General features: G+C 34.8%; 2 protein-coding genes and 1 long non-coding RNA gene across 5 annotated transcripts; 2 read left to right on the forward strand and 1 right to left on the reverse strand.

The window, feature by feature from the left end:
• The first annotated feature begins 248 nt into the window (after positions 1-248).
• LOC112534872 lies at positions 249-1,623 on the forward strand. Its single transcript, XR_003079106.2, has 2 exons — positions 249-1,165; positions 1,265-1,623. It is a non-coding gene; the product is annotated as an uncharacterized LOC112534872 (long non-coding RNA).
• Positions 1,624-2,557: 934 nt separating this feature from the next.
• Positions 2,558-5,682, forward strand: LOC8284005 (bud site selection protein 20). 3 transcript variants are annotated; one of them, XM_015719412.3, is made up of 5 exons: positions 2,558-2,744; positions 2,871-2,979; positions 3,367-3,429; positions 3,639-3,697; positions 5,102-5,682. In XM_015719412.3, the coding sequence occupies exons 1-4, from the start codon at positions 2,660-2,662 to the stop codon at positions 3,694-3,696; spliced, it is 315 nt and encodes a 104-aa protein (XP_015574898.1). In that variant the 5' UTR covers positions 2,558-2,659; the 3' UTR covers position 3,697; positions 5,102-5,682. The 3 variants fall into 3 exon arrangements, with proteins under 3 accessions (XP_015574898.1, XP_015574897.1, XP_002519489.2); XM_015719411.3 differs by having other exon boundaries at positions 3,634-3,697; positions 5,102-5,344; XM_002519443.4 differs by lacking the exon at positions 3,639-3,697.
• A 2,588-nt stretch (positions 5,683-8,270) lies between these two features.
• On the reverse strand, positions 8,271-15,328 carry LOC8284004 (ABC transporter B family member 1). The gene is made up of 10 exons (XM_002519442.4): positions 14,409-15,328; positions 14,265-14,319; positions 13,997-14,172; positions 13,691-13,891; positions 13,331-13,590; positions 12,909-13,225; positions 12,492-12,715; positions 10,853-11,226; positions 10,022-10,736; positions 8,271-9,771 (listed from the first exon to the last, which is right to left on the reverse strand). The coding sequence occupies exons 1-10, from the start codon at positions 14,856-14,858 to the stop codon at positions 8,485-8,487; spliced, it is 4,059 nt and encodes a 1,352-aa protein (XP_002519488.1). The 5' UTR covers positions 14,859-15,328; the 3' UTR covers positions 8,271-8,484.
• Positions 15,329-18,509: the final 3,181 nt, after the last annotated feature.

Raw genomic sequence — 18,509 nt, forward strand, 5'->3', positions numbered from 1 at the left:
AGTTGGATGAAAAAAATTTATTAGATTTCAATCTAATATTCTAATATTTTCACGGGGGTTATTTTGACAAAACGTATAAATTTATTTATATCTTCTATCATAAATAATTTTTATAAAGAACATATTTTTCTTACAATAAGGTCTTTAATTTGGCTCTAAAATCTAGACAAAAACGAACAATATTTAAATAATTCTCTCTCGTGTACGAAATACTTTCAATTATAAATTTACCTATTGTATTTGGCCAAGTTATTGATTGCCTAAATTTTTTTGACTAGCCTTGGTATATGTTTCTAGTTATATACCGACATAAATAATATATATTTATTAATTTAAATGATAAAATATATGTTAATTATATAATACCAAAATATTTATACATACGTGTCCTATTAGTCATGGTCTATTAAACAAGCCTAGGTAAAAATCTCTATCCTCGTCTATCAGCTGATATCAGTAGTTAGGTAGGTGATTGACATTAATATTTTATAATAATTATATTTGTTATGATGAATGGGATTGAACATGAAAAATCTTTTCTTTCGGTACTCTTCTATGGAACATATGCATGACGTGGTTGCTGGTGGAAAAGATAAGAGTTAAGATCATGAATTCATCAGGTCAGGTGATAAGCTTGTGTCTTAAAAAATTAACGTGTCATTGTTTGATTTGCTTTTGGTATCGATTCCCACATGCTTAACCTTCTCCATCACGTGGTCTTTCTTTTAACTCTTTATGCTTGTCTTTTTTTTTTTTTTTTTCATCCACAGCCTTTCCCTTTCTGGAAATGACAGCATGCACAGTTTTTACTCCTCTTCTCCTTTCTCTTTTCCTTCTCTGCAGCTGCAATGAAAATTCGTCCGCATATTTACTTATGTTATATATATATATAAAAGCGTGGCTCTGGCTTTTCTCGAACATGAACATGAGTCCCCTCTCCACTCTCTCTTCTATGTGCATGCAGGGTTTCTAGTATAAGGATATATGGTTAGTGTGTATATATATAGCCAAGGCGTGTTCATTTATCTGCATTTGCACCTGCACTTTTTCAATCACAAGTCCTTATGGGATTGATAGAGGTGCAGGTGCTTTGTGCAGATAACTGCCACCTTGGTTCAGCTCTCTTCCCATTTGCACTTGCTGCTTCCACCCTGAAACCACTAAGGTATACATCACTGTCTACTTATTTCTTTTTTGCAGTGTCTTCTGTTTCTTTCTTTTTATTTTTTTAATTTTTTTCCTTCCTTCTTCATTTTGCTTGCAGTTGATAACATCACAAGTAATTAATTGGATCATAATACATTATACCAAGTTCAGCTCCAAATTCTACAGGGTTCGCAAAGCACTGAAGAGACCAAGACATATATGTGTGTGTATGTGGCTTTGTTTTGAAAATGGTAATTTGCTTGATATATAAGATGGTTCTACCTTTCCCAAACAAGAAGAGGACATATGCTTATTACCAGTAGGAGTCGGATCCATTTTGGTTGTTTTGATGCTTCTTCATTTCAGAAATATGAGTAAAGTTTTACCCTTTCGGCTTTTAAATCAGAATGTTTCTTAGAAGGGGACTTCCATTAATCCTCAAAACTTGGATATTAATCAAGTTAATTTTCATCGCAAGCTGTGGTGATGATAATTCAGATATTTACTGGTGTAATGCTATTTATGTGAATCTGGAGTAATCAATCTGTAAAGGGAAAAACAAAAAAAGGATTAACCTTCAATTACCAAAAACTAATTCCACCACTGATCCATTACAAGAAGAAATGATTATCGATTACTACGAGGAAGACAACTCATTAAATTTATTGTTTTTATCAATAGATAACTCATTAAATACACACCTTTTTCTTTAAATCTAGTATGAAATATTATTCTTTTAGTTAGATCATTTACTACTAAAAATTAAGGATTCAGACATGTTAAGAGTGTGAAACATTAATATAAATTTCTAAAACAATTACATAGGATGATGAAGTCTTACCAAAGATTTTAGCCGGTACTTAATTCGTGCTAGATATCATACAAATTTTAATAAATTATGCTATAAATCTTTTTAATAAAAAAACAATATAGTTCATGTTACATTTAAAATTTGATGCAAATTGTTGATTTTTGTTGGTGAATATTTATTATAATTACAATATAAAGTAGATATATATAATAGGCTTTTGAAAAAAAAATTAAAAAGCAATTAAAAAATATGGATATTTTTGTATTTGAAAAATCAAAAAATAATCACATCATATTTTTGAAAAATTCAAGAAATTACATTGTTTATATTTTCATATAGTAAAATGACACGATATTTTTGATAAAAAAATAAAAAAATATGGATATTTTTTTTTAAGCAATTTTAAAAATTACATAATTGATAAATATAATTCTGTATTTTTTAAAAAAAAAATTTAACTTGGAAAAAATTAGAATGATTATCAGAATTCACAAAGAAGACACAATATTAGCAAAAGAAAATCCCACTACCTTGGTTCATTCAGTTCATTTTAGTTTATCAGATCATTCAGGTCCATCGGTCAATCTCTATATATAATAAAACTAAAACAACAGTTTCTTCCTTTTCGGCCTCTCGATCAGACGATTAGGGTTCGAACAAAATTAGAAAATAAAGACCCTTTCAAAACCCTAAAATAAAAAAATGGGCGGCAAATGTCCAAGCAGGAAAGTAAAGAAGAGAAGATACTCTCACAAAACAGCTCGCCGCTCCAAATTCCTCGTCAAAGATATCCTTGTCTTGATTCAATTTCAATTTTATTTAATTCAATTTTTCCCTTACTGTAACTTCTTCAAATTCAACTTTTCTCTTTCTATGTTCTGTGTGATTCCTTGACTAATAATTGTTTTTTCACGTGACGATATGGTGTATGATGAGCTAAAAAAGCCTGATTCAGAGAAAAAATCGTTGCCTCTTGATGAGGACTTGCCTGGCATGGGTCAATATTATTGTTTGCACTGCGAGTAAGTTAATGTTGACTGAGTTTATTTATTTAGTTATTTATTTACTATTCATGAAGTAAAGATGAAGCCTTTTAGGTCCTATTTGGAATAAATTACGTTCAAGCATTTCAATTGATTTTATTTCTTTTGTCCATGCTTTAAAATTGCATTTTTCTAATAAGTTGAAAGAATTGAATTCTAGCCATTATGAACTTTCCGAAGATGATGATTGACTAAGCAGAATTGGATTCAGTTGAATTGAATGCTTGTAATTTTTAGATTTTCTTCCTATTTTAATTTTAGGTTTTAAAATAGTTTGGTTGATTTATTTCAAGTAAAATTGAGGTTAAGAATTTGAACGTGTTGATGGTTAATACTGGACTGATTTGATGGTTTTGTTATTTTCAGCCGATATTTTGCTAATGTGACTATAAGGGATGATCATTTTAAATCCAAACGACACAAGAAGCGGTAAGCTGCTTTGCACTCATCTTGTCCTTTCTTTTGTGCTTCCTTTGTTATTTGTTCATATTGGGGTTTTTATTTTTGGCAATTTGATGGGTCAGTATGATGATGGTTTTAGGGTTTGCACTATGTAAAACTTTGAATTCTGCTTTTTCATGATTAATGTGTTATCATGGTCTAAAATCACATTGCTGATTGAAATGCTCTCAGTTCAGGAAATTGTATGTTTTTGGGCTTAAAGTTAGAGTCTGTAACACTTTGGCTGGGCACTAAGGTGAGCTGAGTAACTTAGTTTGTTTTGTGGTAATGTAAGTCTTTGTGTTATGCTGCGTATAGCCATCCGTAAAGTTGTTGGTCCTTGATAGCATTCTGTTAATCTTTCATTATGCTATATAGGGGTGTGCAAAATTATGAAAAACCTGGAAAAGCTGAACCAAACCTAGTTCAGTTTATTTTTCTTTTTTCCTAAATTCAGTTTATTTAAAAAAAAACTGAAATATTTTGGTTTGGATCAGTTTTATGTCAAAACATTATGGTTGACTGAATAAATCAAAATAACTGGTTTTTGTAAATTTATTCAATAAGATATATTTTAATTGTCACTATAAATTTTAATTTCTAAAGTGATTTTAGATTCGTCTCAGTTTGTTTGGTTCGATTTTTGTGATTTATGCTCCTATTTGGTTCAATTTGTTTGGTTCGATTTTTATGATTCACTTTCCTATTCAGTTTATTTATATTTACGTATAATTTGCTTAATTCAATTCAGTTAATTCGGTTTGGTTTTAAATTTGGTTCGATTTGGTCCATTTACAGAGAAATTTCAGTTTGTTTGGTAGAGCTGGTTTGGTTTGGTTTTGAACTGAACTGACTGAAGGCTGACCCCTAATCATGCTCATTACAAGCTCTATGTACAATGAAGCACCTGTCAAGGTGTTTCTAGCTGATCGTGTCATTTGTCTCATATTACTAGTTGATATGGATCTTATTAGCTAATTTGAGAAATTAGCTAATGAAGTACCTTCTGCTCTAGTTGTTACTATGCTCCACAGAACACCTTAAACCATTTGTGCAAGTACACGTTATAGCAAATGCCTAAGTAACTAAGCATGCTTGGGCGACGAGGATCCTGATTATTTTCTACTGCAGTTAACTTGGAAACAATTGGATGATAGCATGCTCTATCTAGCCACATTTTGAGTAAAGTGGTTAATTTGCCTTCTTCCTCCTCAGTCAAATGGTTGGTCTAACCAACCAGAAACTAATTGGATGGTAGCATGCTCTATGTAACCATATAGTGCCTAAAATTGTTTGCCTTGTTCTTTGGCCAAATGATTGGCCTAGACAACAGTACAGTTTCATTCCTTGTTTGTAAGCATGTGAATCTTGCTAACCAGTTAATTACATTGTGCACTTTTCTTTATTTCTTAAAAAGAAAATTGGTTAAATTCAAATTTTTTAGTTCTCATATTATGTAACCTAGCTTCAAGTTGGAAAGAAAATATTGTAATTGGTTGCGCATTTCACTCACCATGCAGTCTCTGGTTTTGGTGTCAAAAATATGATTTTCAAACTCAGGAAGTTTGACTTGGATCTAGGTTCTTCTTTACCTACTAATTGACAAGCAAATGTATTCGTTGCATGATTTTTCATCTGATGTTACTTTTGCCAAATGTAGCGTGAAGCAAATGTCGGGACCTGCGCCACATACACAACTTGATGCTGATTTAGCTGCTGGCATGGGTATGCCGGATAATGGCCCTAAGCTTATGTCACTGTCAATATGAGCTTTATGTTTTTGTTTTGGTTTGGTTTTTTGTACGTCTACATGATAACTGAGTTGAGACTGGTCTTTGGAAATCACTTGCGCTGTTAGAATGGTCTCTGGAAATCACTTGGCGCTGTAAGAGTAGTCCCTGTAGAAGCAGTAGTTGCTTGTGAGCTGGACAGTAATGATAATTCATGGTCTTAATGGTTCACCAGGTGCTATGTTTTGCATTTTTTCTCCTTCTTGGTTGATATGTTCACTTCTGCATATTCTGATTTCTGTGAACATTTACTTGGTCTACTTACCAAAATGTAAGCTGGTGCGTAACATATATTTTATAACGGATCTTTCTCCACCAGCAATTTCTTTCTTTTTGGTCTAATGTAAGAATGTTCCTCGGTTGGTTTACATTAAGTTATATTATATCATTAGTCGGACTCTGTGAGGAATTGTAATGAGGTTATACATTAATAACTGCAAATTTACTTTTCTGTGGTGCCCACGTCAATTCTTTCTTTTGAAGTGTATTTAGTCCCAATTGATTCTTTGTCTGATTGGGCCATTTTCTGAGTGTTGGAGTTAACGTTATTAATCAATCATATCTTGATCCTGAAATCTAGAAGTGGGTAGAAGGATGTGCCTGTGCTAATACTATGGATTTGGGTTTAATCGGCTATGTGCTTGAAACACGAAGTTTCCTTTTGTTGCTTGGTCGACAAATAACCTAGTGAGGGATTGTAAGCTCTACCTTGTGGAATGTAGTTGGGTTATGATCATAATAAGAAGCTTCTCTTTATACGTCCAGGTCAACTATTAGCTTGCTCGGTACATCCACTTGGGCTTGGATTATACTGACAACATAAATGATGAAATGAACGTAAGGGTGGATGTATTTATGAATATGAAGAAAATCAAAGTGTAACAAGATTATGCCTTAATTGTTTCGTATACCAAGTAGGGCAGAATTGAAGATAAACAATATCTTGTTTATTTTTGAAAAAGCATGTGGAGAGATTACAAGGGGTTCAAAGTTAAAAGGGATACTGTGAATCAGATCTCATGCATCTTGTGCAAAAAAATTTATGAACTGCTTCTGTTCCCTGTTGAAGAAGTCCAGTTTCAGTTGTGGGCTCTTTACCATGTTGGTGTTGCATGAGATTTAACCCATTTCCATTTTCCATAAGTTGAGCACTCAAAAGAGAAGTGGGTCTTCAACTCTTCTTCATATGATATTTAGCTGTATAGCATATAGAATATTTAACTTGAATCAATTGCATGAAAATACAGTAAACTTCTTATTTTGGTCGGCTTGTTTAGTCTGTTTCCTCTTAATAATTGCTTGTACGGCTATGCGTGGGAGTGCAATCAGGTCCAGTAGTTTTCCTAATGGATTATGATTGATTTGTTTCAGATTCTGACATTGTTTTATTTACTGGAAGTTAAGAGCTTAAGATGTAAGATACAGGTTTTATCCTTAAAGCCAGGAGCTAACAAATGCTTTTATCATTATCATTAAGGTGGAAGTTTCATGTTGTTGTTTTCATCTTTATCATATATATGTATATATTCAGGTTTTGGTTTTTGGTGTGTAGCTCTTGTTCTCAAATGAATGATGGGCTGATTGTGTCTGCTTTCCTGAACCCATTTGTCACTTTTTTTCATTTTCTAAAGCTTTTAAAGTAAAGAGGGCGAGACAGTTTAATTATTATTCTACCTGAGCTTATTTGTTATTATTTGGCAGCATGTTTCAGAAGAAGCATGCCTAATTTGATGGAGTTAATTCAGCAAAATGAATGTGAAATTTTTTATTTTTTATTTTCTAAAAAAGAAAGGGTGTTGATGAGACTACCACTTGAAAGCAAAAAGGTCACCTGAATTCAAAACTCTGAACTTCTTCTACGGGCAGTGTACATAATTGCAGTCTGCAGAAGGAAGACGAAGGCTATCATAATCATATGTTTCAGGCGTTTCTGTCTCTCCTATTGTTTTTCAGTAGTTGCCACTTCCGATCCCGACAAGAACAATAGTCGTAGTCAGTAATAGCAGTATGTCACTACCCAATATCACTCCAAAAGCTTAAAAAGAAAATTAATAATAATAAAAAAATGCTCTGGGCGCTTCAAAACAAAACAACACCACCACTACCACCACCACAATCAGAACCCCGCCCGTATGGTCACTAACATCCCTACACTTTCTTTAACAACAAAGAGATTAGGTATGGCCCACACACTCAAGATCAAGATCAAGATCAAGATCAAACACCATCATCTCTTTTCTGTCATTTTCCAAGTGCTAAAAATCCCACATCCTAAACTTTTTCTCTCACGCCTGCCTGTCCACCACCAGCTATTTTGCTTGGAAGAAAAAAAATAAAATAGCATGATTTCTTGATTCCTCTCCTGCTTGTCTCTTTTCTTTTCCTTTCCCTATTTCTTACTTTCTTTTTTCACTCGGTTTCCTCATGTTGCTATCTTGTCTCTTAGAAACCTTAATGCACATGTACAAAGCCCACCACCATGTGGACTTTGACACTCAATAATTCTGTTCCCCACAACTCTACACATCAACATCAACAGAAATAGATCCATACCCAGTTTGATTTTTGATTTCAAATTGCAAACAATTTACCACCTCAAAGCTTGGATTGCTATGCAGAATGCCCTCAACATGATGTTTATCTGAGGTCTACATCTCACAGCCTACAGGTCCCCTCTCCATCCGGCGAGGGGAAAGTGATGTAAAATTCTAACATGCATGATTAGTATTACAATAAAAACACACACTCTCCATTGGATCATTGCAAGGAATATATATTAAAAGGATTCCTTGCAAGATTTGATGGATAAGGAAGATTTTGGATATATTTGTTTTAGTACATATCCAATTGTACATCATAATGTAGGGCCTGTCTTGAGGCCTCATACACCTCTCTTTCTCAATTATTTTCCAACACGAGGTATCTTTCCTCCAATCTCAACACTTTGAAGAAAATGGAAGAGACAAACCAGTGCACGAGGGCTGCTTCCAGGAATCAAAAAAAGAATTCCAATTTGGTAAATACATATAAATCACTATATTTCGATCTCGTGGAAGTAATTTTTCAGTATCATTTCCTTAGAAAGATTCATAGAGGATTAGATAATATATGGTAGAAAGAAAGAAAGAAAGAAATAATAATAATTAGATGATACACATACTATGCTATACCATGGCATTAAAACTGAAACAAAAACTCAAAAATCACAAGGGGGTATGTGGGATATACTCCTCCTCTCTTACTGGTGATCTGATTAGGCTTCCCTCTCTTCATCTTCTCTCGGTCTAGCTGACGAACTCGAACCTGAAGTCATTCCAATGACTTGGCTATGTGTGAACCTCTGCAACTGTATCATCCGGGCATAGCACCCGTCAGGATAATTTTTCAGTAGATGTGTGTGTGATCCTTGCTCTGCTACTTTCCCGTCGTCGATGACGGCGATGACATGGGCGTTTCTTATAGTTGATAGTCTGTGTGCAACCACAATTGTTGTCTTTCCTGAGCAAGCACGGTCTAGAGCCTCTTGGACAGACCTCTCCGACTCGGCATCTAGTGCACTTGTTGCCTCATCAAGTAGCATCAGTTCTGCCTTTCTAACTAGAGCCCGAGCTATGGCAATTCTTTGTTTCTGTCCACCTGATAATTGAACTCCCCTCTCCCCTACAAATGTCTTATATCCATCTGGCAATCCTGAAATGAATTTATGCGCATTGGCTAAAGTAGCAGCTTCAATGATTTCCGCCTCAGTTGCGGACTCATGCCCGTAGGCAATGTTTTCGTATATGGTAGTAGCGAAGAGACATGGCTCCTGAGGGACAATAGCAATATGCTTTCTCAGGGACTTGAGATTGTATTTCCTGATGTCCTTCCCGTCAATCATAACCCTTCCAGATGATGGCTCATAGAATCTCTGTACAAGTGCAATCACTGAACTCTTACCACATCCACTTGGACCTACAAGAGCAAGAGTTTTTCCAGCTCGTGCACGGAGATTTAGATCACGGAAAATAGGGACATCAGGGCGAGTGGGGTAAGAAAAGTCTACATGCTTTAGTTCAACTTCTCCACGAAGACGGTCAGGAACTGCAGTTGCATCCGCATCATCAGGTTCAATTTCAGTTTTACGGTCAAGCAAGTCGAAGACTGAGCGCATGGCTCGACCACCCTTGATAAAATCAGGAGCCAATGTTAATGTTTCTGCTGCACCATTGGCTGAAACCATAAGGACCATGAAAACTCGGATTGTCTTCGAGAAATCAGAGATTTCATGCTTCACAAGCCAAGATGCATACCAAAGACCAAGAGCATAGGAAGCATAGAGTGAAAACTGAGCAATTCCAAATCCACTTCCTGCAATCTGACCTTTCCAAAAGCAACGCCGTAAAGGAGCCTGGAGGTTGGTGGCGAATAGACCAACTATTTGAGACTCTGAATTGAAGGCAGCAACTGTCCTTACATTGGCTATGGCCTCGCCTGCAAGTTGTGTGGCTTTGGCATGTGCAGATTCTAGGTCCCCAGAGAAACCAGTCATGAACATTTTCTGTTTGAAAATCCAACAAAATAGCAATGAATATTATTATTTTTGGTGAATTAACTTGATATCCATTACAGCAAAAATTTCAGATCACAAGGAAATGAAAAACAGTTGTTCATAACTCAATATTTTAAACTCCTAACTGTTGAATTCAATTCGAGTTTCAATTTTCAGTTCACAACTAGCTTCCTAATACTTGGACCACTGGTTACCAAAAGTCATATGAGCGCTGATAAAGGATGTTGGAGAAACAAACCTGTAGAACAGTGGCTGCAACAACCAAGGGGAAGACGGCTATAAGGACAAGGGCAAGGCGCCATTGCAAAACGAACCCTGCTGTGCAAGCAACTAGCATCAGTGCTGTATTCTGTACAATCACTGAAATCCTGTCTCCAATTGCTGATCTCACATTGTTTGCATCAAGAGCTAATCTTCCTGCAATTCTAGCACTCTCATTTTCCTCCTGATCAAACCATGCCATTTCATTTTTGAGCACTGCTGCTAGCATTTTTTCCCTCACTCGTTTTGTAAGGTTTTCTCCAACAATGTCCCAGAAGGAATGTTGTAGTGTGTTGAAGATTAGAGCAGCTGATGAGAGCCCAATTAACAAATAGCAGTACTTTGCAATTTCTCTGCTCATGTAAGCATGATTTGGATTGTAGTAGACGCTGAGGACAGCACTTAGTACATAGGCAAAGAAGGCACTAAGGGAGCCACACACGACCGAGCCTATAGAACCAACCAATGCATAAACCCATTCAGGAGAGTTCATCTTTGCGAGGCGCCAAAAGGAACTAGCTTGCTCTTTGAATGGAAGCTTTTCAAGCCGGTAATTGGGGTGTGTGGCATCAAGGGACAGACTGAAATCTGAGGTAGAGAAGTCGGATAACCGGCGCGAGTATGGTGAGCGACCATAAGAAGAATTACGTGCAATTATTGGAGAGCTTACTGAGTTCCTGGCACTTGAGGGTCTGAAAATGGAGGACTATGTTAATAAAAAAACTGACAAAATAATCCATAGTGCTATACTTACGGAAAGTGAAATTGGATAATTAGAAAAATTGAAGATCTTATGTTGATGGAGCACCTTGCACTGCTTTTTCTGGCATTGTTCATAGCTGTTTCATGAGCCGTCTCCTGCATTCTTATGAGCTTGGCATAAACACCATTGTCTCCTTTAGCAATGAGCTCATCATGGGTTCCAATTTCAGTGACACTACCCTGTTGAAGTACAGCTACAAGATCAGCTTTGCGGATCGTGGACAGCCGGTGGGCAATGACAAGAGTCGTTCTCCCAATCATGAATCGGTCAAGGGCCTCCTGCACCAGTTTTTCTGACTCAGAGTCCAGTGCACTTGTTGCCTCATCTAACAGCAAAATTGCTGGATTTTTCAGCATTGCCCTTGCAATTGCAATTCTTTGCTTCTGTCCTCCCGACAACTGCAGCCCTCTCTCACCTACCTGCCATTTTTAATATCATTATCAGCTCACTGATCCTTCCCCATAATTATCTACTGTAACAGATTCCATTAAATACAGAAAGAAATAAACAAAATTGAAATTTGTTATAGAACAGCTTTGTATCAGGAAACAGGTAAGCTAGTTTTTGTTCAACTCCAATTCAAAATAATCAACATTTGATTAAATTCAGAAGCTGATCAATCTTTTGGGCATAGGAATCTTTAAAGATATTTCCTTTTTTCAGATTTTCTTCTGCTGGTCAGTTATAAATCTAAATGGTCCAAGCAGTCAATCTTAATTAAAGTTTATATTAACTTTCTTAATCTTGCCTATTGATTTTTTTTAAAAAAATTTCTGTAGTCTTCTGGTAACTAGTGCCTAAATAAGATATTATTATTATTATTAATTCATATTTCTTTAAGCTAGTACTTTTCCCACTTATCATCTTCAAGTTAGTATCTAAACTCCTTGGTCAACATCATAAAGATTCTTATTCTTCTTTCTGATATTCAATTTTTTTTATTTTCCCAAGGATAAGACTTAACACATCTAGTGAACGATTTCCTGCTCTTGACTTTTTGTTTAATATTATCTTTGTATATCCTTCGCCATTCATCTGTCTAAAATGTTTTTTGTTTTGAGATGTCCTCTTTCTAAATTGTCATGCCCTTGTTTCTGCAGAGACAGAAAACCTAATTTATGCACATGGATTGTTGACTGAAGCATGTTACCTTCCTTCAAAATGCATGCATGACCAAAACACATCCCCACATTGACTTCTTAAACAACAAGTTGAATAAAGTTAGGTTTAACCAAATAAGCAACAACTAGCAATTATGTGGCTTTAAAAAAAATCTGACCAACCATGATCCCCCAGTGGTCAAGATCCATCATTTCATTTCACTTTCTAGAACAACCAACTTTACCCCACTCCCTATCTCCCTCATCTGACATGAAGACAATATGTTAGCATGCACAGGATAGCGCTTATTTAAACAATTATTATAGTTGGATCCCAGGGGAGTAGATAGCCACTTAGCTTAACTTACTTAGGAGATTTTGATCTCAAATTCCAAGGGTCCAAATTTTAAAAGATAAAAGATGAATAACCTGTATAACAAGTTTTAATTATCAACTGACATGGCAAAAGTTTGTAACACCCAATTGTATACATTTCCCAATGGCCAACGTTGAGATTTCTTAGCTGATAGTATTTAGAGATTTGTTAATCTTGAAAAAAAGAAAAGAAAAAGAACTACACATACCTGAGTGTCAAAGCCTTCAGGTAGCTTTGCAATAAATGAATGAGCATTGGCAACTCTGGCAGCTTCTTCAATCTCGATTTGATCAGCATCAGGCCTACCCAACAATATATTTTCTTTAATGGTAGTGGCAAACAGAGCAGGTTCTTGGCTAACAAGCCCTATTTGTTGTCTCAACCATCTTAAATCGAGTGTCTTTATATCATGCCCATCTAGCAAAACTTGCCCTGCACAGACAAATGTTGATACTTTTCATAAAAGTTCGTCAAAGGATACATAGCCCAGCCACATGGAACGCATGAATTATTCAAGAACCATATATTACTTCAGTTGGCAGAAAAGACATTAATTTTGTCGAGCAAAAGATGAGCAGTTTTACAAGTAAAGATATTATCTTTGTTAATGTAGAACTCAATTTACCTGAGTTGGGATCATAGAATCTTTCAATGAGGGATACCACAGTACTTTTACCAGAGCCACTGCTGCCAACCAAAGCTATAGTCTTTCCGGCTGGGACATTGAGGGTAAAATTGTTGAGAATCTTAACATCTGGCCTTGATGGGTAGGAGAAATCAACATTCTTTAGTTCAACTAGTCCAGTAACTGAATCTAACTTTAACCCGGATTCACTGTTTCGATCCACAGCTGGTTTATGATCAATAATACGGAAAATTTTCGCAGCCGCAGCTTTTGCTTTGGCAAATGCACCCATGCTAGGAGCAGATTGGCCTAAAGCCCTGCCAATCAAAGAGAAAGATTTTTGAGTAGTCTAAACAAAAGAAAGAGAACAGAAATTATTAAAGAAAAGGGTCAAAATTTTGTTAATGAATTTGAATACTTACAACCCTCCAATCATGACGGCAAACATGGTAGCTATGGCTAATCCACCATTGGTATAATGATGCCGAACAAGGAAACCTCCATACCAGAGAAGCAGAGCATAGCAACAGAAAACAACAAAATAAGTTGCACCTAATCCCATTCCTTTAGCAAACCCACTCTTGTAACCGATCCTTTGAGCTACTCTCAACGCTGATGAATACCCTTGTAATGCTCTTGATTCCCCAACAAACGCCATAACAACGCGAATTTGAACTATCGTCTGCAATTTTACTTCAAATTAGAAAAAGTCCAAATGCTAAAATGGTGAAGATTTTTAGCCTTAAAAAGTAACTTTCTAGTCCTATATTCTTTTCTTTTACCTGTTCCACAATGTTTCCAGCTTGTGATAAAGCTTCTTGGCTCTTGCCAGATAGTTTGGCTAATGTGTTGGTGTGGATGGCTGCAATCACAGCAATGAGAGGAACAACTGCTAGAGTGACTAGTGCTAATTGCCATACGGCAGTGAAACCCACTACAAATCCAGACACAAAAGTTGCCATATAGTGAAGAAAATTGCCCAACTGCACAAGTTAAAAAAGAAGAAAAAAGAAGGCATTTTTATGTTCGAGGCCTAATTCAGCAAACCAAAACTGAAACAGAGGAATTGAATTATGTTCTGTTTTAACCTTCTCACTAATGGCATCTTGGACCATTACAGCGTCACTGTTAATAGCGAAAACGACGTCGGAGGTCCGAACCTCAGTGTCGAAGTACTGAATGTCTTGGTTTAGAGCTGCTTCTAAGTACTTGATCCTCATCTTTGTTGATTGCCTCTCTCCAGTCCACATCCAACACGATATCTCTGCATCCAATTCAATTCAAGAAAACTCTGTTTCACTTCACATTTTTACATAAGCAAATAAAGAAACTAAAAACAGAGCCAAGAAGAACAACCTGCCCAGGAAGATGCCCAAATTGCAGCACCAACAATGAGAAAGTAAAATGCATACTGCAAATTGTTAAATTCAATATGGTTAGTTTAAAGGACGGAAAATGCAATTCTTTTTGAAAAGTTATTTTTTTTTTTTTTTTTCTTACCTTCAAAACTTCTTGCATCATCTTATCCATGTCATTCGCATTAGAACCAAAAGAGTTAACAAGATCGGCAAAGAACCGAAGAAAAAGTGGCAAAGAAGAGCCGTGTACTAATGCACCAATAGACCCAATTGCCATCAAAACATAATCCAAACTATCAGCAAATCTAAATAGCTCACAGAAACCAACTGTGGCAACATCCCCTTGCTTCTCTCCACTACCATTGCTATCTTTCTTATTGTTATCCATATCTTTTGTTTCAGGTACAGTGTCTTGATGGTTTTGTTCTTGTTGTTGTTGTGATATAGAGTAGTGCGAGTTAGATGTTGAGTTGGTTTTAAAAGGGTCAGAAGAAGAAGGATTAGAAGGAGCAGAAGACACGAGTTCAAGGCCTTGCATTTCGGACCATTTCCACTGCTCAATCGTCTTTATCTCTTCAGACTCTTGTGACATTTGCTAAAGGAAAATTCTCTCTCTCTCTCTCTCTTTAACCTTGTTTTTTAGCTTTTTATTGAAACAACAAAACCAAACCCACCATCACCCTTAATTCCCTTCCCTCTCTTCTTTATTATCTCTTACTTCTCTTCTCTCTACCTATCTGGCTTTTCAGCTTATGTTCTTTTCTTCTTTTTTTTCTTTTTTCTTTCCTCTTTTCTCTCTTCTCTCTCTTTCTTGCTTGCTTTCTTTTAACAATCCCTTTCTTGGGTTTTTCTTCTTTTTACAAGTTTTACTCTTACTATGCTTGTTCTTCAAGTGGGTTTTGCTTCAATTTCTTGCTTAGATTGTAAAAAACATGGAAAGTGACATAAAACACAGTGTGAAAGAGGGAGAGAGAGAGATTTTCTACCCGACAAACAACACTGTGTGTGAAACTAAATAAGAGATGGGTTTTTGACTGCAACAGCCTCTAAGTGGAAAACCAATAAGAAAGAGAACCGTTGATCTTGGTCTTATTATTAGTATTATTTTCTTCTTCTCTGGCTTGCTTTTAAACTTTTTGGCTTCTTATGCAAGTAAAAAAATTGACTGTATCAAGTTAAAAACCAGAAAGCTTATGCAGGAAAATGTATTTTTTTTTTTTGTTTTTTTATTTTCTTGAAAATCCATTTTCATACTCTCTTTCCCTTACTTGCTTCTTTCTGTGTGTGTGTGTGTGTGTTCCCCTTAAATCCGGCGTACTTTTGCTAAAAGACTGTATATATTAATCGTAAGAGAGGGTTAAAAATTGCTTCACATTCAACCAAGCACCACCTTTCTTGCTTTGCATGCTTGACCTCTCTGCCACAACCCCCACAGCCTTTCTCATGTGATACTATCACCATAAAGAAATTCTTTACTGTGCACCCAAAACTTCCCCACCTGCTATCACAGTATTGATTCTTTCTTATTTCATGTTTTATACTTCACTTGTGTCATGGAATTTAATTCAGTAACGTCTCTACTGTTTTTTGCACTTAGTTTATTATTAAACTGTAGAATTATGAATTCCACCCCATTCATCACACCCCAGTTAAAAGAAGAAAAAAAAATGAAGGTACATACAAAAATTCCCCCTCTGATTTAATTTGATGCATTTTTATATAGAAACATATAATGTTTCTTTTATAATAATAAATAAATAAATATCATATCATTCATGTTGTTAGCATATACATTTAATAAACTGATGGGGCATGGGTGTCTTCTGCTATATAATAGTAATTTTTTTCATTTAGCTCTTTGTTAAATCAGTTTTTATTTTTATTTTATCTATGGGAGGTCGATTAGGCCATGACTACACAATTCTTGCACCTGTCGTTGATATAGAAACTCAGGACTTCCATCTTTTAAGAGCAAATCTTATTATTTCGAGTTAAATCTCAAATATTGCTAAATTAATTTTTAAAATTATGTTAAATTATTTCCGTATGAATCATATGATATCTTTTTAATTATGAGAAAAGAAAATTTAACTTTTTATTATATAAATATATAAAATGACTTAATAGGAAATTTTTACTTTTTCCAAAGATAAAAAGATGGTAGCTCATTTGGTTTATGGAAATTTAAAAAGAATTTATGAGTGGAAGATTGAATTGAATGAATTGTACAAACATGTGTTCCTAACAATTATATAAGAATAAATAATATGAGGAGCATTTCCAAAGTATACATCTATTTTATTTACTACTTGCTATTATAACATTACTATACAATGATAAAATGATACAATCTTAAAATTGTTTGGTAAAAAGTGCCAATGTAAACTCTAGCTGCATTTGTCAAAAGGTGTGACTGGAGGATTTAATTAGCTGCTCTTGCAAGAATAAAAACTACTAAATTTACTAGGGTTCTTTTGTCCTTGTGTGATTAAGCTTCCAACATTCTAGTAAATAAAAATAAATATCATTAAAGTTTGAATTTCCACTTTTATGTCAGTCCAAACAGCTATGATCCTTACAATCTTCAACTATCCTTGTCCTGGAAAAAACTACACATGTAATAAAACAGATACATGAGTTCACATAATTAGCATTCTTTCTTTCTTTTCTTTTTTCTTGAGGAAGTGAGATTCCAAGAAATTGTCAGGAAATCTTTTGCAAATCTTGGGATTCCTGTTAATTGATTATTTATAAACTAATAAAAAAATTGAATTACATCAAATTAATTAGCTCATTTCTTTTTAAAATCCAACTAATATGTATGTTATTCTCTCAAAAACTAAGCTGAATTCTTTAATTTATATTCCCCAAGCTATACTGTTATGTAGTACTGAAAACTGTTAAAGTTGAACTAAATTAAGCTATTTTTTAAGAGATCAGAAGAAGAATGAGGTTGCTTTAATCATATGCCTTTGGGGGTTTCAGGGCTTAGAATAGAATATTAATACAAATACACAATACGGTAAAGTAATAAGGCTGCCATTTCTGACATTACAAATTCCTTTAAGTAGCAATATCTTTTTTCTTTTCTTTCTAAAATATCCCTTTATTTTAGTGGAATTATCATAAAATAGAAAAATGGGTTTGAGCTGAAATTGAAAGTTAATTAATGGGTTAAAGCAAAATTAGAAAAAAAAAAAAAAAAGAGAGAGAAAAATTTGAAAAATGGAAGAGAAAGTGGGTTTGGTGTATTTGTGTGTGATCACTGATCAGGCATAGATGGTACTGGGCAACTGGGTTTTCTGGGCAAGAAGTCTTCTCTTCTATGCAGGGCCACTTGTCTACTTTCTGTTGCAAGTAAGTACTTATTTATATTTAGCAACTGCATTTATGTTTATATTTAGGGAAAAGTCAAAAAGAGTATTTTAGATAAATTGTACAGAGGATCCCTCAAATTTGAACTAAATATCATTAAAGTCCTTAAATTTCAATTTTTATAACATTAAACTTTTTAAATTTTAATTTATAACATTAAACTTTTTAAATTTTAATTTATAACATTTAATTTTAAATTTTAATTGAAATAGCACTAAATTTTTTTACCGTTGACATGGCACAACACCTTACCTATTTAGAAAAGAAAAAAGGAGAAATTACAGGTGGGTAATTTTCTTATTAAGAAAAGTAGACATCAATTTGTTTGCCACGTCAACATTTCTTTCTTTTGCAATTTGAAACCCTTGCCTAAGGAAGATTTACAGGATTTGCAAATCCACCATCATCTGCAACAGATTGACTACAAACAGAAGATAAAAATGCAACATTTTTATCACAAAGATCTCAACTTTCGTTAACAATCTTCCATTCTATAAAGACTGAAACTTTATATAGAAAGATAGATGGGTCGAAACTGAAACTCAAGCTAAAACAGTAAACAGAAGGAAAATAATGTAGTACAAGAACAAACACATCAATAAGAAGAATAAAAAGTTTAAGGCTGTCAACTATCCATGGCCTTTCGTTGTCCATGGTCGTCGACTATACATGGCCTTGTTCTTGTAGTCCAAACAGATTTGTTCTTGCAATCCAAACAGAAATTGAGGCTTTGTTCTTCCATGGACAAGAAATGCCCCAAAGTTTTCAATCTTTCTGATAGTTCTTGTACATATGACCCGTCGATGCCTTCTTTGTTAATCTGAGAGAAACAGTAAATATTTATCTGCTATTGGTTGCTTGTGAGTGG

This window comes from Ricinus communis, chromosome 10, assembly GCF_019578655.1.
Source record: "Ricinus communis isolate WT05 ecotype wild-type chromosome 10, ASM1957865v1, whole genome shotgun sequence".
NCBI lineage: Eukaryota > Viridiplantae > Streptophyta > Magnoliopsida > Malpighiales > Euphorbiaceae > Ricinus > Ricinus communis.